Source organism: Natator depressus, chromosome 1 (genome assembly GCF_965152275.1).
Source record: "Natator depressus isolate rNatDep1 chromosome 1, rNatDep2.hap1, whole genome shotgun sequence".
In the NCBI taxonomy this organism is placed as follows: domain Eukaryota; kingdom Metazoa; phylum Chordata; order Testudines; family Cheloniidae; genus Natator; species Natator depressus.
This window is the reverse complement of record NC_134234.1, coordinates 245,292,067-245,316,451: the sequence shown is the minus strand read 5'-3', so window position 1 is coordinate 245,316,451 and position 24,385 is coordinate 245,292,067. Positions and strand designations below refer to the sequence as shown.

Genomic DNA, 24,385 nt, shown 5'->3' with positions numbered 1-24,385 from the left:
CACTGTAGTGTTGACAGAGCCTAATTTGCAGTAAACCCCTGAACTGATTTTATAGGACTTTCTTACAGCACAGGATTAGGGCTAAAGAAGAGGTCAAAACTTCATGCTAGATTTCATAATATTCAGGCTAGAAAGTCAGTTACTCAAAAGTTAGGAAATGCCAGAATTAACCACTTTAATTTGGTCCCCTTGCACCTGTGCATTTTGATACAGTCTTTAATTACCAGATCACGTACTGTTGTTTTTCCACAGGAACTGAAGGCTGTGGTCTGCTGAAAGCAGAAGTGGGAGAGTGGCTAGGAGAAGTTAATTCTCCAACTATAAAAATGACTGGAGACATTTGCAGAGTGTTTTCCATGCGTTGGAATGGTAATAATCCCCTGATAGATGCCAGCAATAATAAACCGGAACATGTCCATAAGAGACACCTAGCTTGTGTGTGTGAGAGATTGCAGGTATGGTTGAGCATGGTGAGGCTGGTGAGATGGGGCATCTTTTTCTGTGGAGTTTGAGTATTAATAATATCTAGCATTGTGTGCAGCTCTTTTCTTCCATAGATTTCAAAGCATCCCCCCAAATAAATACCACTATCCCTATTTTATAGATGGGGAAATGGAAGTAGAGAGAGATTAAAGAGCTAGAGAGATTTCCTTAGCTACTTTGACTGTAAACTCTTTGGGGCAAGGACTGTACTTCTGGTCTGTATTTGCACTAAACATAGCACAATGGAGTCCTGTCCATGACTGGAGCTCCTGGATGCTACAATAATCCAAATAATTAATAATCAGCAAACCTATACCAGGGCTGAGTGTACAACAAAGAAGTCCTGTCTCCAGCCTCCTGTTCTGAAGCAGCATACGGTGCTGCATCTTGATACAGCAAGCTTTGGTGAAAGAGGCATAATACAAACTTCCCCAAACCTTGCAGCCTCAACCACATGCAAAGCTGTTAGGCTGTCTCTTTATTTCATATTTATTTTGGCCCTCTGCCTGAATACACCTAGTTAGCACTGGCTTCCATAGCCAGCTGGCTAGTATTTTAAAGGGCTCTGTGGACATGGATGCCTGCCTATTTCTCCCCCTAGTGCCCTCCGCCCTCTTTTTTCTTTTTCCTCCTCCCCCCCACCCCTTTTCCTTTTTCCTTTTCAAGAGGAGATGTTTGCTGGAGGCTGGAAAATCCTGCCGTGGAAACCCTTGGTTTCTAGGTACCAAGGGATTTTCCCTTTCTGCCCTACTTGTTCACTCATTGATATTGAAAAATCATCATCAAACCTTTGGGGTTTTGTATTGCTGAGCTATCTTTTCTTTAATGCAATAAATTACAAAGCGCTGACCTGCAGACTCAAATTCTGTGCACATGCTTGGCAGGGAAGTGCGGGGTTTGTTTGTAACAGGGATTCAGTTAGATTAGTGCACATTCAGTTTGTTCCCTTTTTGGCAGCCCCAGCTTGGCATAATCTGCCAAAACCATGGGGCCACTTAACCAATGTCGAATAGCTGTTGGCTGTGGGTATTTTTCAGGAAGAAAACTATGTATTGAATTTAGAAAGCAGCTGTGTTTGTAACCTGTGAGCTGTAGTCAGACCATAGGAAGAGGATGTTATCAGTAAACATATACACCCCAGAAATAGGAGCCTCACCTTTTTGCTTTCTTCTGTTTTGTTCACGCCCTTCTGCTACACAGAGTGCTATGCAAGAATCATAGAAGATTAGGGTTGGAAGAGACCTCAGGAGGTCATCTAGTCCAACCCCCTGCTCAAAGCAGCACCAACCCCAACTAAATCATCCCAGCCAGGGCTTTGTCAAGCCGGGCCTTAAAAACCTCTCAGGATGGAGATTCCACCACCTCCCTAGGTAACCCAGTCCAGTGCTTCACCACCCTCCTAGTGAAATAGTTTTTTCTAATATCCAACCTAGACCTCTCCCACTGCAACTTGAGACTATTGCTTCTTGGTCTGTCATCTGTCACCACTGAGAACAGCCTAGCTCCATCATCTTTGGAACCCCCTTTCAGGTAGTTGAAGGCTGCTATCAAATTCCCCCTCATGCTTCTCTTCTGCAGACTAAATAAGCCCAGTTCCCTCAGCCTCTCCTCATAAGTCATGTGCCCTAGCCCCCTAATCATTTTCATTGCCCTCCGTTGGACTCTCTCCAATTTGTCCACATCCTTTCTGTAGTGGGGGGCCCAAAACTGGATGCAGTACTCGAGATATAGCGTCATCAGTGCCGAATAGAGGGGAATAATCACTTCCCTCGATCTGCTGGCAATGCTCGTACTAATGCAGCCCAATATGCCGTTAGCTTTCTTGGCAACAAGGGCACACTGTTGACTCATATCCAGCTTGTCATCCACTGTAATCCCCAAGTCCTTTTCTGCAGAACTGCTGCTTAGCCAGTCAGTCCCCAGCCTGTAGCAGTGCATGGGATTCTTCTGTCCTAAGTGCAGGACTCTGTACTTGTCCTTGTTAAACCTCATCAGATTTCTTTTGGCCCAATCCTCCATTTTGTCATTCTGGACCCTATCCCTACCCTCCAGCATATCTAGCTTAGTGTCATCTGCAAACTTGCTGAGGGTGCAATCCATCCCGTCATCCAGATCATTAATGAAGATGTTGAACAAAACCGGCCCCAGAACCAACCCCTGGGATACTCCGCTTGATATCGGCTGCCAATTAGACATCAAGCTGTTGATTGCTACCCATTGAGCCTGATGATCTAGCCAGCTTTCTATCCACCTTATAGTTATAGAATCATAGAATATCAGGGTTGGAAGGGACCTCAGGAGGTCATCTAGTCCAACCCCCTGCTCAAAGCAGGACCAATCCCCAACTAAATCACCCCAGCCAGGGCTTTGTCAAGTTAATTCATCCAATCCATACTTCTTTAACTTGCTGGCAAGAACATGCTTCTGATTTTGTTATTTGCTCCCTTTACACCACTCTTCACCCTCAAGAGTTAGCACTGCAACACCCAGTGGCGCTGGAACACTTTTTTAGTAGTGTGGGTGCTGAAAGTCAGCCCCCTTGACCCTGTCTGCGCCCCTCCCCCCCAGAGCTGGGGCTGGGAGCAGAGGTGTGTCTCTGGAACTCAAACAAGGGTAAGGGGGCTGAGGCTGTGGCCACAGCCGGAGGCGGTGGGAGGCGCTGGGGGGCTGAGCACAGGGCCCAGGCGGCTGGGCTCCGGACCCTGGGTGCAGAGCCAGCAGCTGGGAAGCGGGGCATGGGGCCAGGACCTGAGATGGGGAGTGGCACCCTGGGTGTGGGGCCGGTGGCCCTGCATAAAACCTGGGGGTGCTGCAGCACCCTCCGCACCTCTACTTCCCGCACCTATGGCAACACACATCCTTTTAGCCATGCAATGGTGGAAACAGTTTCCTCTTAGCATATCCAGGAAACTCATAATTTGCCAGAGGGGTTCAAATCAATTACAGTGCTCCTTGCCCCAGTAGATGACCACAAAAATCAAACCCTGGTCTCTTGCATGTCATCACAAAGCATGAACTGGGCCTGCCTTTTCTCTAATCTTCTATCACTTCTGATGAGGTACGAGACCAATCTTATTTCCTTTTCCTTCCAAAGAGGAAACCCCTCAGTACTGAAGGTAGTAATGTGAATCTCAGCTGTGCTATTGCTGTAACAATCTACTGTCCATTGCCTCCTTTTGGTCTGGCTAGTTGCAATGTTTAAAAACGAATTGATTTGAGTGAAGTTGACTTGTTAGACTTGTATCCCATCAGCCTCTTAGTAATACTGCTGCTGATGTTTCCCCTGATGGCTGGAGTATCTGGACAAGATCAACAAACAGCTGTCTCTCTGGCTTTCTGTACTGTGATCTTTGTTGTCATTAAGGCTTACATTGCAAAACCCCAGGGAATCAGTCAGTCGTGCTGATGGTGGGTTTTTTTTTAGTGTTTTGGATGTTTTTCAAGGAATGGGTTATTCCATTAGGTTGATGTGTCCTCTTCACACACACCATCAGAAATGCTGATGGCCCATTAGAGACATATTAGGTCTCCTCTGCTGAACTTGCATTTAGTGAGCTGGAACCCTGTCCTTTTTGAAACTCTGAGAGGCCAAACATGGCCACTACCAGAATGGGAGGAAAGAAAAATATGGGATATAAGTTAGCCTCTGCTTGGTCTTTTTTCCAACCACTATGACTTTCTGAGGCAGCATAGGAAATTCATGTTGTAATGAGTTGCTGTCCTTTACTTGGTCTATGAATAAACAGGGATCATCGTCTTCTCATGTTGATAGTTCTTGAACTTGTAATTGTGAATTTATGGGTGAAAAATAAAAATAGATTTATTCATCCCTTTTTGCAGGTATTTAAATGAAGGACTAGTGTCTGCATGGCAACAAGCAACCGATTGTGATGAGGGGTGGCAGTGCTCCTACTGGTTAGAGAATGGGGCTGGGAGTCAGAGGCCTGAATTCTGGCACTGGTTAGGTGTGTAGCCTAAGGCAAGGCAATGATACCTACCATTGTATAACGCCTTGGAATCTTCAGATGAAAAATGCTCCATAAGTGCAAGATGGTATTATAGTAATAATAGCACGGACATTAATTGTATTGATAAGTGCATTGGGTGCTGAACTATAGTGCAATTAAAACATTTTGTAGAACTAAATGTTATAATTGAAGAGGTCAATCCTCAGGGCCACTACAGCAAAGGCACAATCACTTGCTGACTTCTAGTTTGAACAGGAATTATTTCTGGGAAGTTCTCTGGCTTGTGTTGTGCAGGATGTCAGACTCGATGATCACAATGGTTCTGGCTTTAGAATCTATGAATTTCACTTGCTGACCTCAGATGTGGTGACTGGATCCCCAGAAGGGGGATGACTCCTTTCAGGATAAGGCCCAAGAAGCAGGTCTTGAGTATAGCCAGGGCCAATACTACTTTGGGCTATGGAAACAAACAAGGCCAATGTAAAGTCAGCTAATCCCTTTAAGTGCAGGGCTGGAGAGGCAGGAGTTGTTCTTACTGTTGGGGTACATACCTCTTGGATAAAACTTGTTGCTGCCATGAATAAGGTTCTTTCAACCAACCTAACAGCTACTCTTCAAGGATCTCTTTTTAACTTACAAACCTTACCTGACAGGCGACAGAAATGCTCAGTCTGTCTTGCTCTGGCCAGAAAATGTTCTATGGTGAAGTGAGTGGGAGAAGGTTTTCACACAACGATCCTCTGATGTGATTTGACAGTGCAGGCAATGGGATATGAGAAGCTGTAGATTACTCACACAAGTGACATGAGTCTGTTCCACAGACAAGGGACCGTTGTATGGTAAAAAGAGCACTCCCAAGACTGCTCTAACCTCTCAGTAGGCGCTTACTGGATGAGAAAGTTTTCATCCCTTAATAATAGACTTTCAGTCCATTTAAACATGTGCCAGTTCTCTGTCTAGTCTAGTATGATATGTATTTTTATGACAATTTGTACCTTTCCTGGCATCTTTAAATCAGCTATTGATGTTACTCCAGATGCTGAGTTATTTCCTATGCTTTCTTTCAGTTTTGCTATCCAGTCATGTCACTGGAGCTGCCTTCTGCTGGCCAATCCATTTTGACAGATATGTTAAATTTGCGTAATTTATGCATATGCTATAAATAAAGTAAATGCTCTGATTCTCTGCTATGGCTGAGCTAGTGGAGAGCTGCAGCCTCAAGGAGCTAGGGAGCGCAATTTGATCCCTGGTTGCCCAGTCCTGGTGGAAATTGGAGCAGCGAGGGGACTAATCTATCCTCCACCATGAATATAAGGTCCATGATGGATGTTATACCAGTGGAGGATCAGGAGTGTCCCTTCCTGTCCATGCCAGCTCCCTCATGGGATTAGGGGGGTGGCTGGCTCAGAAGATGGTGGAAGTTTGCTCTTGCCAGCTTTCTGTTCCTGTGCGTAAAGGGAATTCTCCTTTAACTGTCTCCATTTTAAGATCTTTGTGCTGTTACTCAGTGGAAAGTGCCCAGTGCACACTGGAGAATCTAGCCCTAAAATGTTTAAATAAAAATAAGTGTTTGAATGCAGCTGGAACAACCTGCAGGCACCAAAGATGTGCTGCTGGAAAGCCAGCTAAGGGGGACTGTCAATAACTAAGCCTTGTGGACACAAGGGCATGTGATGATGTTGCAAAAATTCATCATGGGATAAAGGAAGACAGCCTGGTCAAATTATGCAGCTGGAAAAATACCTTTTTTTTTTTTGGGACCACCTCTCCTCTTTAAAATCCCTCCTTAAGATGAACCTTGTGCCTGCAAGGAAGCAGCCACCCATGATGGCTAGGGAGAGTGGTGGTTGGGGAGTTTTTTTATAATCTAAATGTTTCAGAATGATCGAACTGTGCACTAGCCACCCTTGGATACCGCAGCGTAACTGCATGATCTTCTTCCTCTTCCCCTTGCCTTCCCTGTCCTTGTACAGCTCCTTGTTGCATCTTGTTTCTATTTAGATTGCAAACACTTCAAGGAAGGGACTGCCTCTTTTTGTCTGTTTGCACAACACCTCGCACATTGAGGCCCTGCTTCTGATTCAGACTGCTGGGTGCTACTCAGTGTAACTCAAATAACAATCATCGAACAGATGGCCTTACATGGAAAGAGCATGGTCAAATAGGGCAGAAGAATGTTGGTCTCCTATTTCTGAGGGTGTCCCTTTACAAAGGAAGAGGGAGCCATTTTATAATGTATGATCTCAGTTCACCAACACTTGCTTTTCCAGGGTTTATGGCAAAGTAGCTCTGAGGTATCTAGCTGGCAGTATCATCCAAGGTGTTATCCAAGCAGAGACAGAACTTGCACAGTTCATGGGCTAACAGATATGTATTATCAGCCACTCTACTCAATTTTTAGAAATGATCTTGCCCACTGGCTTTAAACTGTATGTACATACAACAACTGTAGGAGACCTCCATGTGAGTGGATGGCCAGCATTCTTCCCTTTGCTGAGTGATGTCTTGATAATGCCCATCAATAATGGCAGCACATCCACAACACTTGCATTAAGCAACTGGAATACACAGGGGGCAGAGCAGAGTTGAATCTTGGGGAACCCAGAAGACCAAGTACATGCTCCCCAGAAAACAAGTCAAACTCTCCCAGAGGGAAAGAATATGTTCAAAGCCCATGATTTTCACAGTGAAAAGGCCTGGAAAGTCCAGCATAAAGACTGTCTATCTTGCCTCCAAAGAGTGTTGCAAACTCATTGCAGAGATCAGTTGAAAGCACTATTTATGGGCAAAACAGTCTGCATTAATCAGAATTTTCCTGCTTCACCAATATTACATTCATCTCATGGGTGGGAAAAAATCAATCTTGGTTGAATTCTGACCTTAGCCTGAAAAAATAAGGCACAGAGATTTCCTCTTACACTTACTCTACAGGAATGCCATTCTTCTGGATGCTATGAATTTCTGTGGTGATAGCTTCAAACCCTTTTATTAAAACATGCAAAAAGATGTGAGATTCATATGAAAGTCCTGTTACTCCTGGGTTGTTTAATCCAAACAAAACCTGCTTCCCATATGATCCCAAATGTAAGTTAAGAAACCATTCTGGAGAGAAACTTTGTCTACATGCCATCTTTTGAAGGCACTGGAGAAGGCATTTAGCCTAAATGTTTGTCTACACTAATTTTTTTCTTTTGTTTTATCCCTATGAATTTTCACATATGAAACCCATGGGGGCCACCTACTGAGCTCATGACATCTTCCGATATGAAAGTCATAACTTTCACTGACATCAGGTGAAGAACATAAATTCTGCATGGAAATGTGATGAGTGTTATCTAGACACATGCTGCAGTCCACATGCATGTTCTTTTAGCAAGGTGATCTTTCTAAGGGAGAACGCTCTAGGGCTCTTGATCATACTGGGTCTGTAAGTGTGACCTTTTGGGAGATGGGCCGAGACATAATGCACACTGTAGTTCTGGACTGTGGGCTGCAGAGCACTTGAGTTATTCCCTTTGTCATGTTGTGCTTCTGCTGTTAAGACACTGGGGTGAAATACTGAAAAAACATTTGCTAAGCGAACTGTCCTAGCATGGCAATTTTTGGAGCAGCCAAAAACCAGCAGCAGGGAAACCTAGAGAGTGGGATGGGCCAGATCCTGAGCTGGTGTAAATCAGTGATGTCAATGGATCTGTACCTATTTACATCATCTGAAGAGCTGCTCTAACATCCCCAGCCACTCTCTTAGAAACAGGGCCTGTGTCTGCCTGATTCTGTCTGAACTTACACCAATGGGAATCTGGAGTAACTCTATTGAAATCAGAAGAGTTACTTGGTTATAAAAGCAACATAAGTGTGAGGAGGATCTGGCCCAGTGTATTTAAATATGGAAGGACTAAACAATGAGATCAGCAGAGAGGCCTGTGCATTAAGGACTCAGTAAAAAAGCTTAAGGCCTGTAATCAATGCTGTGATTGGATAGGAGCTGCTCATACAGTGAGTTGGCTTCCTAGATCAGTGAACACAGTTTTCCATCTGATACTTGGAGGCCAGAGAACCAAGGACAAACCTCTCCATGCCCACCTTAGCCCCTCTCTCACCCTGTTCTGCTGTACAAGCCCCTACCATGCATACTTTTATCCAGCCGGCAGTGCTGGATCTTCAGTGAGTCTTTACTGGTCATTGCTGTCTCCATGACTCTATTGATCACTTAATTTCTGTATCCAAACAAGCAGGAATAAATAATTTATAGCCCTATTAACCTCTTCATCTCTCCTTCCTTCCCGCTCTTCACCAGGTAAATAACTGGACAAAGAGATTAACAAATTCAAATGGATGTCTCTCTACTCCCCCAGTGCTCCATGGCCTGGAGATTGTTATTAATAGCAGGAATAAGAAAGTGTTTCATAACCACCTTTCTGGCTTCAGTTTCCTTGAAACCCCTTTCCCTTGGTCCCTTGAGAGAAAGTGTGAGCTGCTCATTTCCCAGTGCAAATTCAAGAACTTGGTCTCATACTTGGCTTCTTTTCTTATCCTGGGTAGAATATTTATGCTTCCATCAGCTGAACAGTTTCAGTGAGCTGCAGTTTGCCAGCTGTGGGTATGCAGTACATGGGAAACAGCATTGGCAAGAGCCGTTTAGACCTTTTCTATCTCTTTCCTCGCCCTTGACATTCAGCTACCGACTGACGGTATGTTTATAGGATTATAGCTAGTTCCCCTCATCAATTTCTACCGGTTTCCTTCCCCCAGCTGACCACTATCTGTAAAATTTGCCCTAATCTAGAGGATCTGAGATGCTCTTTAGTTGGAAGCAAACTGGGAAGACATACTTAGGAGGAAAGGAAATAGGAAACTTTCCCTCCTGACTGCAAAGAAAACTTTTTTCCTTTCCTTTAAAAATTTCCGGCTAATACATACTTACCCTTCTGCTAGGCAGTGCTGGTAGCAACAAGGGCTGGGTTTAATATCTAGGGATTCCTCTTAATGTTACAGTACAGAACTGGCTCAAGCTCCCACCCAGAAACCTGGGAAAACTAAACACCACCCCTGGGTCCCTCTAAGAGGCAATACATCCCCACTTGCAAGCACTGAGTCTGTGTATAACAAAAGAAAACTTTGACGAGAGGGATTGCAGCATTAATTTGGGAAAACACTGCAACAATGATTCAAAATTATGCAAACAATAAGCAAACACCTGCCCCGCAGTATCTTGGGAAGTGTCCTTTATCGCAGTTTTCCACCTTGCAGTGTGACAGTCCAATGGACAAATGTCTCTTTAACATGCCCATCTTGCTCCCTCCACTCCACCCCACTCACGGTTTGTTGTCTGAGGTCAATGAAGTCTCTGAGTCCAGGGGTGCGTTCGGGGGGGGTTTCCCTTCCTGCCGCTGGGTGTCGCATGGAGGGCGGCTGCGTGATGCCTGTGCCACAGCTCATGGCTGTCACTGCCTGTCGCTGCAGTGTCATGTTCTGCAGTACCACCACCTCACCCTGTCCTTAGTGATTTTACTAGGTAGTAGGGAACCTCACCGCCACTGATGCTTTTGTGTTCTCCTTCCACAATGGTCCACATCCCACATCTAAAGCTCACGTAGAGGTCGCCTGACCGTATGAGACAGAACCAAATTGACTGTGTGATGATATAATGCTGGAATGCAAGTTTCCAATGGATGAAGAGTTTCGCGAGTGCAGACTGTGGGTCAGACTACGAGCTATTAGCCTTAAACATACAATTAAAACTTTAAAAGATATGACATTCAACAACGCCACTGCTGTTGGGCCCAAATCTCAATGAAGATTATATAACTTTGCTCAGAATGGGTCTGAGGCATTGGCACAGGTGAAAGAGGAGAACACCCCCAACAAACTTTGAAATAAAATGAAAACTATTGTGCTTGAAACCACTAAAGGGCACATTCTGCAACGTCTGTGTCGGACTGCACATGGTTAACTGAGAAGCTGGATGAGCGGGAGGAAAAATGACAGAGTGAAAGAGAATGGCTTGGAGGTAGACTAACATAGGAGAGAATAGAAGGAACTGAGCAGAGAGATTTAAAGGCAGACTAGATGAGATGACCGAATATATAAAGGGCAAAATATATGGAACTTGAGAATGATCAAGAGAGTAATAGTACAAAAGGTATGTTCACATTGGTCAGACTCCTTACCAAAAGGTTCTCCCTGTGATCAAACATAAAAGATCATGATGGCAGAGTCTTCCCAGAAGGTGATTGTGATGGGATGTACTTGGCCCTTTGAGGCCCCCTGCCTGCGGTCTTGCAGTCCTACTACTCCCCGTCCCAGAAAATGAGCATTGAAGGTGGGTCCTCTAGGCCCACCTAGAGAGGCTGCAGGGAAGCCGCCAATAAGAGTGCAGCAGGCCCAGTTAAAAAGGAGCTGCAGGACCTGAGCAGATCAGCTGCTGGCTGGGACCGGAAGGAGAGGAGTTGAGATCCTCAGCCCTGAGGTAAGGGTGAAGAAGAAGGCACTTTGTGGGAAGTGGTCCAGCAGCAACTATTACAGGAAGCAGCACATGGCTGTTATTTATAGAGTCTCTGGGTCAGGACCCAGAGTAGTGGGTGGGCCCTGGTCCCTCCAGTGGCAGAATGGCCTAAGCCCCAAGAAAGGGATAAGGCTTTTTTAGAGGTCTAGGTGAAGGGCAGGATTTAAAGAGTCTCCAGGGAGGAAGCCCTGGGGATGCTGCTCAATATCAGGGCAGACACAGACTTAAAGCTAGCCCAGAAGAGGCTGAGGTCTGAGCCCAGGGACAGGGCTAAAGACAGTAACAGGGGCACAGGGACAGGTCTTGTTGGATCTTTTACCCCAGAAGGGATTCCTTTATGTGTGTGACTTGGCTGGAGTCACTGAGGAGCTGCTTGACGAGGGCAACAGCGGGCACCATAAGCAGAGAGAGTGCAGGTTCACATCTGGCCGACGGGAGGCAGAGGTGAGTGGGCACCATCACTGTGATGATATTAAGTGCAGGTTGCGAGATTACTGTCCCAATCTGTATGCTTCACCAGACCCAGTCATAATACGGGGTGACAGAAAAGAGAGTATGGAGCCAGAGCCATCAATCCTGCAAGGGGAAGTGGGGTGTGCTATTATGAAAATAAAGCCTGGGAAAGCACCAGGGTAGATAACTTGCCTGAAGAATTGTTAAAAGTGGTTGGCAAATGCAGTACTGATCTTATGTAGAAAATTTGTAATGATGTACGGATGACTAGAAATTAGCCAGAGGACTAGACAAAAGAGATTTTTTACCTTAACAAAGAAGAGAAGCATAACAGAGCTCAGTAACTATCCTATCATCTCCTTGGTATCACATGCAAGCAAAGTTATGTGCTACATAATCAAGGATCTCCTGAAACAAAGGATAGAAAGAGAACTACCACTGCAAAGTTGGTTTCAGAGAGGGCTGAGGCACCCCTGACCAAATAGCGAATATCCATCACATCACTGGAAAATACAGCGAGTACAATTTCATTGATCATGGGTTTCACTGACTACAGAAAAGAATTTTGCCATCTGACATGACCATCGTTGGAGGATACTGGCAGATATAGGGATTCCAAAGCATCTCATTTAAATTGTCAGAAGTCTTTACCAACAACAGCAGACCACAGTGCGAACAGCAGTAGGAGACGGTATGTTGTTTTCCACTGGGCAGGGTGTGAAACAGAAGTGTTTTTTGTCCCAAGCATCTTTAACATAAATGCAGAATTTATTATCAGACAAGCCGTTTGAAGGTTTTGACAAAGTGGAAGGAGCTGGGATTTCCATTGGTGGACACCTCTTAACCAATCACAGATATACTGATGACATGATGCTCTTTGCTACAACCATCAGTGCAATGCAACAAATGTTGGAGTCTGTAAAAACAGCTTAATGAGGACTATTGACAGTTCCTGAATGTGATGAAAACAAAATGCATGTACATTGACAGGACTAAGAAAAACAGGATGCAAATGTACATTATGATTAATGGACAAACTGTAGAGGCACTAGATGAATTTAATTATTTGGGATCATATATATCCAATCAAGGAGGCTCTTCCAAGGAAATCACAAGAAGACTAGGGATGGCTCAGCCAGCTATGGCTCCCCTTAGGAAGTGTGGGGGGAAAAATATGGCATCTCAAAATGTATGAAGGTGTATCTGGTGAATAACCTGTTTCCATAACAATTTATGGATGTGAATCGTGGGAAATTACAGCTGCTGACAAGAAGAAAATGGAAGCTTTTGAAATGTGGTGCTGGTGAAAACTCTTGCATATCTCCCCTAGAGGGGGGGAAAACAAGATTAATGCCTCTGGTAGAAATACTATTGGTGAGAAGCAGACCCAGATGCTAGAAATCAACAGATACAAACTTATGTACTTTGGTCACATTAGGTGTAGAGATGGAAATAACCTTGAGAAAGTTATCATGGATGGCTTGGTGGTGGGTCATCATAGTAGGGGCTGACCACTGAGGAGATGGATAGATGGTGTGTGGCAGATCACTGGGAGGTCACCACTATAGGCTGAATCTCTATGGTTAGAGTCCTCCACTGAGCCCTATATGACTCATCACCATTCCTTCCATGATAACCCACCCATGACAATAAACTTGGAGCTGTGGATAAAGCAGCACTGGACAGTGCTCTACCTCCTTCCGTGGCCACTGGGCCAGTGAGCAGCAGGCAGGGGAGACAGTGTGTGCGTGCACACACACACGGCTAGGGAGGGGCTGGCAGTGCTCCCTCCAGCCACAGAGCAAGAGGCAAGGACTAGCCAGAGCCACTGTCATAAATATAAAGGGAAGGGTAACCACCTTTCTGTATACAGTGCTATAAAATCCCTCCTGGCCAGAGGCAACATCCTGTTACCTGTAAAGGGTTAAGAAGCTCAGCTAACCTGGCTGGCACCTGACCCAAAGGACCAATAAGGGGACAAGATACTTTCAAATCTTTGGGGGGGGGGGGGAGAAGGCTTTTGTTTGTGCTCTTTGTTTACGTGGTGGTTCTCTCTTGGGACTGAGAGAGGCCAGACAGAAATCCATCTTCTCCAACCCATCCTAATCCAAATCTCCAATATTGCAACCAGTATAGGTAAGCCAGACAAGGCGGATTAGTTTATCTTTTGCTTTATGCGAATTTTCCCTGTGTTAAGAGGGAGGTTTATTCCTGTTTTCTGTAACCTTAAGGTTTTGCCCAGAGGGGGATCCTCTGTGTTTTGAATCTGAATACCCTGTAAAGTATTTTCCATCCTGATTTTACAGGGACGACTTTTACCTTTCTTTTTTTAGAATAAAATCCTTCTTTTAAGAACCTGACTGATTTTTCCATTGTTCCAAAATCCAGGGGTTTGGGTCTTTGATGATTTTGTAACCAATTGGTTAGGATATTATTCTCAAGCCTCCCCAGGAAAGGGGGTGTGTAGGGCTTGGGGGGGATATTTTGAGGGAAGACGTCTCCAAGTGGTCTCTTTCCCTGTTCTTTGTTTAAAACGCTTGGTGGTGGCAGCATATTGTTCAAGGACAAGGCAAAGTTTGTACCTTGGGGAAGTTTTTAACCTAAGCTGATAAGAATAAGCTTAGGGGGTCTTTCCTGCGGGTCCCCACATCTGTACCCTAGAGTTCAGAGTGGGGAAGGAACCTTGACAGCCACCAGCTCAGCCACAAAACCCCCTAACTGAAGGTAGGAAGCAGCCAGCTCCCCCTCCCAGCCCAGGGCAGGCAGCAGCTAGCACTGGGGCTGCCATCCCAACCATAGCTCTCCACTCATTCCAGGATAAGCCACAACCAACAGAGCTGCTAAAGCCACCTGGACACCAATTCAGGGGTATGCCAAAGCCAGCCAGAAACAAATCAATTCCCAAAGTTTGTTTCATGATGCAGCTTAGTCAGTCTGGATGCCGGTAATCAGGACGTTGGTTGTCATTTATGCAATGCAATAACGCAATGCATAGTCATTGTCAGACATGCAAGTTAAGCTATTGTGTCATTTGCTTACTATTTACGGGCTTAGACCTTCAGCCCTAGCAGGTATGCACAGAAAGACTGTGTTACCAAAACCCCAGGCCCGATTTCTGCTGCTATCACAATGAATAGAGATAGACAAGAATATGTAACTACAATCTTCAGAGCTGGAACTGCTGCAGAGGGAATGAAATAATCCAGACAAGTATCTAGTCACACCCTTTGGCCTTGTCTTCTCTAGGAAAAGAGGTGTGTTTTTTAACATGTAAGCTAACATGTTAACAATCGTTAAAATCCTAGTGTCAAGTAATAGTCTTAATATATTCGCTGGTCAAGTTAAACCATAGGCTCCCCCCTACGGTTTACCTTTACGAGCCAATGTGTTAAAAGATGTTAATGAGTGTTAGCAATACACTTTTCTCCTAGTATATACATGACTTTTGTGCTTGAGACTTCGCACATATGTAGGCTGCACATAATTATTTTGAGTGATGTGATCCAAATCTAGAGTAATACTACAGCCTAATTTTTATCAGGCAAAGCCTGACTCCAATGGCCTGCAAAGGAAAGGGTTTAAACATTCCGTGTTCTGCTGGGCTAGCTCCTCCAAATCCCACACTCTGCTCCCACATTTTCCCTAAGAGAATCAAAGTCTAAGTGATGAACATGGGTGCATAAGCCACAGGCTGAAATTTGTTCATATAACATGTTTGTCTAATAATTTTGAAGAACAGAGTTGTAAAAATTAAAGCCAGAGCAAAGGGCGAAATTTTTGGAATAAATTGTTTGCTATGAACAGTTCACCCAGCTGTATCTAGAACACAGGAATGAGAGAGCTGCATTCAGTCTTCTTGGGAAAGCTCATGGTACCATAGTCCATGGTAGCAAACATAACAGAACAAATAAACAAATGATGGGGCTACAACTGAATTTTTCCAAGAAATCAAAGGACACACTGAGAGGTGACAAATGCTTTTAGCTGATTGGTCTTTGTCTATCTAAAGGAAACATTCTGTGGAATTTCTGTCAGGTCAGTGCTCTCAGCTAAATCTGTTGTGAAGTTGAAATTGTCCCTGTCAAATGTAAACCAAAACAAATTAAGCCTAGTGATGGAGCTCTCAGCAACTGCCATGTCAGATTCCTGGCCCCTCATTCTCCAGGATGGTAGCTCATGGAAGGTGTGTGTGTGTGAGAGGAGTTCCTGTGTTGTTAACGTTGAACCTTCTGGCTAGCGAAGGAAAGCGATTAATAGGTCCAAAATAAACCCCTTTCTAACTTGTAAGGACGGTCTTCACAATGTAGTGCCCTGAATGTGGGGAACAAAGGGGAGTCCTCCAGTGGGACTAGGAGGAGACAGTCACTATCACCATAAAAACCCCTTTCCCACTGATTTAACGCCGATCTATCAAAGTTAGGCTCAATGTGGCATCAGTGCCATGGGTGCAAACTGACATTTTTCTTGATGTTCCCGACTACCTTGAGAAGTCATTAGCTGGAGCAGCACCTTCAGTCATGCAACTGTCAGACAACTAAGCTGAGGCCTGTGCGATACAGGAAGTCAGACTAGATTATTGTACTGATCCCTTCTGGCTTTAACATCTATGAAACTACCTCTAGAACAGTCAACTTGGCCACTCTGGTCAGAGTCCTCCCATCTACCAACTATCAGCTAAGGAAAGGTACTAGCCTGAGAGCCTTGGAGATCGAAACCCTCTATTTATCCACAGAATAGGTTCAGCATGGACAACATTGGTGTGAGCGTCCCTACTAACGTGCCTCAACGCTGTTCTTTACCACCTCTATGAGGCGAGAGGGCAGTTTATTCCCCATGCCCATCCTTGGTCTCTCTGCTGACGCTGCCAACAGGTGAGACGCTTAAAGCGCAAGTCGCATGGTGGGGGCACAGGTTCACTAGCTCTTGGACTGAGGCCACTATACTGGAATGTGCTTTGAGAATGGAAGAGAGCATGGTGAGCCAGGGTGTCCAGGTGGTATCCCTGCCATGCCATGGTGTGATGATTCTCCTTGAAACAATTCTCCTTTTGTGGGAGTGGAAGGGAGCCAAGGGGTGGAGCAGTAAGAACTAAAAGAACAGTTTGCCCTTGTTGCCAAGAAGGCCAATGGCATTTTGGGATGTATAAGTAGGGGCATAGCGAGCAGATCGAGGGACGTGATCGTTCCCCTCTATTCAACATTGGTGAGGCCTCATCTGGAGTACTGTGTCCAGTTTTGGGCCCCACACTACAAGAAGGATGTGGATAAATTGGAGAGAGTCCAGCAAAGGGCAACAAAAATGATTAGGGGTCTGGAACACATGACTTATGAGGAGAGGCTGAGGGAACTGGGATTGTTTAGTCTGCAGAAGAGAAGAATGAGGGGGGATTTGATAGCTACTTTCAACTACCTGAGAGGTGGTTCCAGAGAGGATGGTTCTAGACTATTCTCAGAGGTAGAAGAGGATAGGACAAGGAGTAAAGGTCTCAAGTTGCAGTGGGGGAGGTTTAGGTTGGATATTAGGAAAAACTTTTTCACTAAGAGGGTGGTGAAACACTGGAATGTGTTACCTAGGGAGGTGGTAGAATCTCCTTCCTTAGAAGTTTTTAAGGTCAGGCTTGACAAAGCCCTGGCTGGGATGATTTAATTGGGGATCGGTCGTGCTTTGAGCAGGGGGTTGGACTAGATGACCTCCTGAGGTCCCTTCCAACCCTGATTTTCTATGATTCTATGAAAAAGCAAACTGTGAGGACCTCCAGTGTTTGTGCTGTACAAACTATGGAAGATGCTAGCAGTCTGGGTTGTAACTAATCATTTGGTGGCATACTGTTTTACTCACACGCTGAATCCATGGTGCATCATTTCAATTGGTGCAGAGTAATGTTTATGACCTGAGGCAGCTTGAAACCTAGTTTTCCAGAGGCGAATAGTGAAAGCATATTTAACCCTTTTGGAGCTGGCATCAGCCTGTGGGCTGCTCTGACTTATGCTACTGGTGGAAGATTGGTGTAGCTGAGTGCTGCTCTGCTCTGAGTTCTGCTCAGGCCCCTGACACACCCCTTACCTGGCTCCTCCCTTTGGCAGGGGCACGTGTGTCCGTGTATGTGTTGGGAGGGGAGGGGAGAGGAGAGGAACTGGCACAGCAGCCACCTCCTTTGTGTTTATGCCAGCAGGGAGTTCCCTTCCACAAGGGGAATATGAGATGTGCTACATCTCCTAGTTTAACAGTTCTGTAGCCATATTGTCTTTACAGTGGCCATCCATATTGTTCACTTCAGCTGCATAGATTTCAGGGTCATTGGAAAAAGAAAGTACTCAGTTTGGTTTTTTTCCACAAACATTGTCCCCAGTCAGGGCTGGCCCTAGACCAAATGGTGCCCCAGGCAAAGAGTGTATTTGATGCCCCCTTTCCATTTGTTAAACTTCTGAATACGTTATTTTTTTATTGCATTTGTAGCCCATTTCACTACTTTGATGCTCAATTTGCATGCATGAATTATCCCTGTCATGTAAGATGATAAATTTGCATGCTAGGATCTGCAAATTTGTTATTCATGCCATATATAAGCAAATAACATTTTTTTTCTCTAAGCTTATAGAAACTTTTTAATTTTAGGAATAACTAAAATGTACTAACATCAAGTCATCAAACGTGTTAAGCACGGCAAACAAAGTAACTTTCTTTTATAGTGTTGCGCAGATAAAGGTTCAATAGATATCTCTGGCATCTCATTAAATATGTCCTTTATTAGTTGCTATCTACACCCTTCAAGTTTTAAAACACAAGTACATGTTCACAATTACACAGGAAAAGAAGGTTCATAATATTGCAGCTGGGCTCTCACTTCACGTTGTTCTTATATCTCACTGACTGACTGGCAAGATCCCCTCCCCTTACATACCCACAAGGGCATGGCTGACAGCATTCTAGGAGGTTGAAGGAAAATGTAGTTCTCAGAAAGTCTGGAAGGTTCCATGAGCTTCTACAAAGATCCAGAACACTCTAAGTTTCAGAATAGCGGCCGTGTTAGTCTGTATTCGCAAAAGGAAAAGGAGTACTAGTGGCACCTGAGAGACTAACCAATTTATTTGAGCATAAGCTTTCGTGAGCTGCAGCTCACTGCATCCGATGAAGTGAGCTGTAACTCACGCAAGCTTATGCTCAAATAAATTGGTTAGTCTCTAAGGTGCCACTAGTACTCCTTTTCTTTTTGAGAACATTCTAGGAGGTTTAGTGAAAAATGAATCCACATACGGAATATCGGAAACATGTTACTTCAAACACTCTATTTTCCCTTTTGTAACTAACAACAAAAACTGCACGCTGGGCCCAGCGCCCCCCACCCCACCCCCAAGCCCAATACCCCAGGCAGTCCTTGGGTTGCCTGCCTGTAAATCCAGCCCTGGCCCAGTCACTTGAACTGAATGTGAATCTCTGTGAGCTGTAGCAATATTAAATCTTTGTGCGTCAATGTGATGGGGTGGAGACACCTCACTCAGTGGATGGAAAGGAGAGGGTTAAGTCTCTTTTCTCTCTGAAAAGAAAAGCCACAGTTGTGTGCCCTCCTGAGTGCAGGGATTTTCAGGGAGCCTTTCATGAGGGAAGTAGTTCTGGGCCCAGCTGTAGTGAATCATGTCATCCTCCCAGGGCACTAGAGGATGAGCATACTCAGAGGACTTGGAGGTAGTTTGCATTACGAGCTAGACCATCTGTGGGGGTAAAGGGAGCAATCTCTCTTGTGACATACTTAAGCACTGGTGTCACAAAGTCATCTTTTTGTTGACTGTGTTTAGAGACTTGGACAAAGGAAACCCTTTTGGATGTTTAAGGGTGAATTCTCCTCTCACCAGTTTCACACCAGTGCAGTTCCATTGACTGCAGTGGAGTTACTCAGATCTACACTTGTGCAAGCAAGGTCAGAATGTTGACTTGAGTTTGTCTCTGACTACAGGAAACTTTTTGTAAATTTGACCAGGAAATCTTGAGTGGACCTTATTACAGCTCATCTGCCCTGTCTATCAGACCTGAAGAAGAGATCTGTGTAGTTTGAAAGCTTCTCTCTTTCACCAACCAAAGTTGGTCCAGTAAAAGATATTGCCTCACCCAGCTTGTCTCTCTAATATCCTGGGACCAACATGGCTACAACAATACTGCAAACAACTGTCTGTCAGTGATCGTCAGTAGAAGGCAGTCACAACTGCACACCCTTTCCACAGGAAGTGTGTTCCACCAGTTGTCAGTGTTGTATAGTCTGAAATAATTCAGGTGTGTCGGGCAGTTAATCAAATGTGGTTTTGACATATTCTGAACTACATTCTCTGTAGTCTTTTACATTCTGTAGGCACAGAAAGAATGTACTGATATGGTGTTCTACTTGCCTAACTATTGCCAATTTTTTTCATCATAAATGCTGTATATCTTAGTTAAACAATTACCACTGCAAACACAGGCCTTTGTTGAGGAACGCATTCCTGTTCAGGACAACAGTTAAGCATGTGCTTAAATCTTATGGATGTCAATGGGACATAAGCACGTGCTTAAGTGCTGCCCTGAATTGAGGTCATAGTCTGATTCTTGCCTTAGGGTTTGACGCTGTAAGGTGCTGAGAGCCATTAACTCTCAATGACAGCAATGGGAATGGAGGGTGCTCAGCATCTCACAGGAAGTTAGCACAGCCCATTAGTGTTGATTGCATTCCTTTAAACATAGTATTCCATTTATTAATATCTTTTTTTCAGTTGTGAATCTGTGTTCCTTGCTGCTGCTCTAGGCAAGTCTTCTCTCTGGATAGGTATCAGATAACATGAAGATTATTTCCAGACAAATAAGCAATTTCCATCTTTCTGCCAAAACTTCTGAACCATGAACGTAGCTGAGCAAAAGCGGGTAGAATGTTTTTCCAAATTAGCATGAAGACGTTAAGATCATGACTAGGAAGGTTGAGTTTTTTTTTTTTAAGACGATCTTTCCGCGGTAGCTTTCTTTTTTTAACAACTATTCTTGGTTTGAAACTTTCATTCTGGGCGTACATTTGGTGCCCAGATGGTGCAGGCACGCACAGAAGCCCATCACGCTGTCAGGGCAGGCAGATACATGTGTAAATATTTTGCCTTTTTCCCCTATAATGTTTGGCTTTGTCGAATCTAATTGCTGTCAAAGGCAGAATGCGAAGAACACTTAAGAAAAGCAAACAGTGAGGACCTCCAATGTTTGTGCTGCACTAACTTCAGAAGATGCTTACAGTCTGGGTTGTAACTAATAATTTTGTTGCATAACATTTTATTCACACTCTGAATCCATGGTGCATTGTTTCAGTTCATGCCAAGTAACATTTATGACCTGAGGCAGCTTGAAACCCAGCTCAGAGGTGAATGGTGAAAGCATATTTAACCCTTTGGAGCTGAAAGACAGGACTCTTGGCATCATGTGTTTAATGCCTTTTAAGTTGGTGTTAATGGTGGGTGTTCCGTTCCTGGCCCCGGTACGGGGTTGCATCATTTTCTCATTTGTTTTACTGGTGTATGGCTTATTGCTTTATTTAATGTATTTTTCTATCATCTGTTGAGTATCAATCAGAGAGGCAAAAGTTAGCAAAGTCTGTCTGTCTCTCCTCCGAGTACTGAAATGAGCGTGGTCAGTGACACTGAGAATACCTACTTATTTATTAAGGACCTGATCCAAAGCTGTCATAAATATAAAGGGAAGGGTAAACACCTTTAAAATCCCTGCTGGCCAGAGGAAAAACCCTTTCACCTGTAAAGGGTTAAGAAGCTAGGATAACCTCGCTGGCACCTGACCAAAATGACCAATGAGGAGACAAGATACTTTCAAAGCTGGAAGCGGGGAGAAACAAAGGTTCTCTCTGTCTGTGTGATGCTTTTTCTGGGAACAGAAAAGGAATGGAGTCTTAGAACTTAGTAAGTAATCTAGCTAGATATGCGTTAGATTCTGTTTTGTTTAAATGGCTGATAAAATAAGCTGTGCTGAATGGAATGTATATTCCTGTTTTTGTGTCTTTTTGTAACTTAAGGTTTTGCCTAGAGGGATTCTCTATGTTTTGAATCTGATTACCCTGTAGGGTATTTACCATCCTGATTTTACAGAGGTGATTCTTTCACTTTTTCTTCAATTAAAATTCTTCTTTTAAGAACCTGATTGCTTTTTCATTGTTCTTAAGATCCAAGGGTTTGGATCTGTGTTCACCTATGCAAATGGGTGAGGATTTTTATCAAGCCTTCCCCAGGAAAGGGGATGTAGGGTTTGTGAGGATTTTCGGGGTGGGGGGGAAGACGTTTCCAAGTGGGCTCCTTCCCTGTTTTATATTTATTAGATGCTTGGTGGTGGCAGCAATAAAGTCCAAGGGCAAAAGGTAAAATAGTCTGTACCTTGGGGAAGTTTTAACCTAAGCTGGAACAAATAAGCTTAGGGGGTCCTAAGCTTGCAGGTCCCCACATCTGTACCCTAGAGTTCAGAGTGGGGAAGGAATCTTGACAAAAGCTCATGGAAGTCAAAGGAAAGTTGACTTTAGTGGTCTTTTGGTCAGACCCTAATTGCTTAGCAAAATGGTCTGATGAAAGAAATGTTGGTGGGTGCCAGGGAAAGGGATGTAGGAAACCCTACTGGCATTGCAACTATCCTTGCATCGCTGAACTAAGTGTTTCTGATCAGAAGCAAATATTGGCTAAGGCATCAGTTGTGGGGAGCCTGTGGCTAAAGCAAACTCTTTGCTTCCATGGGCACTACCTTCACTGAGAGGTTCCTCAGGAGACCAAAGCTTGCCGCGGGGATGATTGTGGGTAGAGGGGAATGGCTATAAAAAGAAAATGTAGTACCTCCATGATCAAATAAAAAAAAAAAAGTAGTGTCGCATACAGCTGCCTTCCACAGAGTGCAGATGAAATCTCAGCGACGCAATAAATAGGGCACAATGCCGGCCATTCATGTTTGAGTTTGAAGTTTGTCATTTTTTGGTCATGGGATGCCACTGCATTCTGCTTCAGTTCTAATCTATTCCAGTTCTTTTACCATATGCATCACCGTGATATCTGAGCACCTTCCAGGCGTACACAAAGCTGCATCACTATCATCTGTCATGTGTGGTTCTCTCGGTCTCCTTCCTCTTCCCAGGGGACAAATCATGTGAGCATTGATTTTTATATATATATATATATATATATATATATATATATATATATATATATATATATATATAATATATAAAACAATGCTCACATGATTTGTCCCCTGGGAAGAGGAAGGAGATCGAGAGAACCACATATAATAGCACATTGCTCTGTTTAACAACATTTTATTTATTTTTCTTTATGTCCGTCACAGGAGCAATTGATCAGTGCACGTACATCAAGTACCACTACTCCTCAGCAACAATTCCCAAGAACCTCACCTACAACATCACCAAGACAATCCGCCAGGATGAGTGGCATGCCTTGCGTAAGTGTCTCATCTTTTTTCTTCCTTTCCTCTAGTGTGCGCATAAAGTGCAATAGTAACCAGTAAAGGTGAACTGGGGCTTTGGCAGACAACCCAATCAGAGACATCTCATGTGGATAGTTGTCATGGCAGATAAGCCAATTTGCTGCTAGCACCCACAGCTCTGTGTATTTCTTTGGGTGACTGGAAATTCTGCATTAGCATGAAAGCATTAAATGTGTGTGGGGGTGGGGTGGGAGGAACATTCATATGCAGAGGTTAGTATTGAATTAAATATGAACGTGAATAAAATAATCAATTTTGTAATTCTTAATTCAATAAAATCTTTTGAATTTGCATTTTTCCCATGCATTTCATGCTGCTGCAAAATTTCCAGCTTCCAGCAGAATTCAGTACTAGCACATAGCAGAAATTGGTAGGTTCTGTCATGGAATATGTGGTTCTACCCCCAACCCTGTCTCTTGGCTGGGAGGCACTGCTCAGTGACACTGCTTGCCTTTGAGAGTCTAGGAAAAGAAATGCTGCTCTTTAAAGGCACAGGGAAGGATCCCAGCTTCTGGTGATAATTGTGGCCTTTGGTCATCAACTTGTAGCAGTCGACTGAAGCAATAAGACATGACAGGGTTGGACTTGCCTGGAGATGCAGGGTTGGCCTTATAGATTCTCTTCCTCCTTATGGGCTTTGAGATGGACAAAGGGTTTTCACTGACCAAATGGAAGAATTAAGATTCATATGAAAGGGAAGATGCCAACAGGAGTGCATCCTCTTGTTATATATGTATATTGGACAGTGTGTTGTACTTTGGAAATTCTTCTCTATTTTGAGCAGCAGTGACTATCTCCTGTCACCACCTTCTGGGAATCTCGCAAATTAATACAGGAATTACTGTCTTTAAAAACATGTATCTTTAACTAAGCAATGTTTAGGGTAATGGGTCATTGTGAGGATGTACATGTATTTTCTTTCAACTGAAGTGTAATTGCTTACATGTTTGGCCATATTGGTCCCTTGGAGTGCTTCCCCCTTCCTGCTCTAGTGCTAAGCTCTGTGGGAGAATGCAAAGTGTCAGCAGCTGACTGGAATCTTTAGTAACATATTTTCCAGCCTCTGAAGAGGCAGTCTAGACACAAAGTGTTTACACATTTACATATCCAATTTGGTCCGAGGCACTTTCAGGGTGAGGCTGTTGTTTATTTCCTCACTGTGGAAGGTACAGGGAATGTATGTGTGGGTGGGCGCACGTGCATCTGTGCATATTCCTGACCTAGATTTTCTTGATGCTTCATGAATCAGATAAGTGAAGGTAGATAGTTGTATGTGATTGAGGTATGAATCTGTGTCCCTCTCAACAAAGGTGGAAAAGGAGAGGCACCCCTTGATAAATCTGTGTTGTTTATAGATCAATTTGTCTTATGCAGTAGCTTTAGATTTCAAAGTATTGGCTATGTGGGATTAATGCATAGCCACTAGAGGGTCTGAAGGTCACTGTATTTAACAATGAACTGACGCCATAGGTATATTTAC

At 44.1% G+C, this 24,385-nt stretch overlaps 1 protein-coding gene across 1 annotated transcript in view; it reads left to right on the top strand.

The window, feature by feature from the left end:
• Positions 1-24,385, top strand: part of TMEM178B (transmembrane protein 178B) — a 325,002-nt gene that overhangs the window by 74,027 nt on the left and 226,590 nt on the right. The window contains exon 3 of the mRNA XM_074940013.1: positions 22,747-22,860. Within this exon, the coding sequence (XP_074796114.1) occupies positions 22,747-22,860 (114 nt within the window). The remainder of the gene's footprint in view (positions 1-22,746; positions 22,861-24,385) is intronic.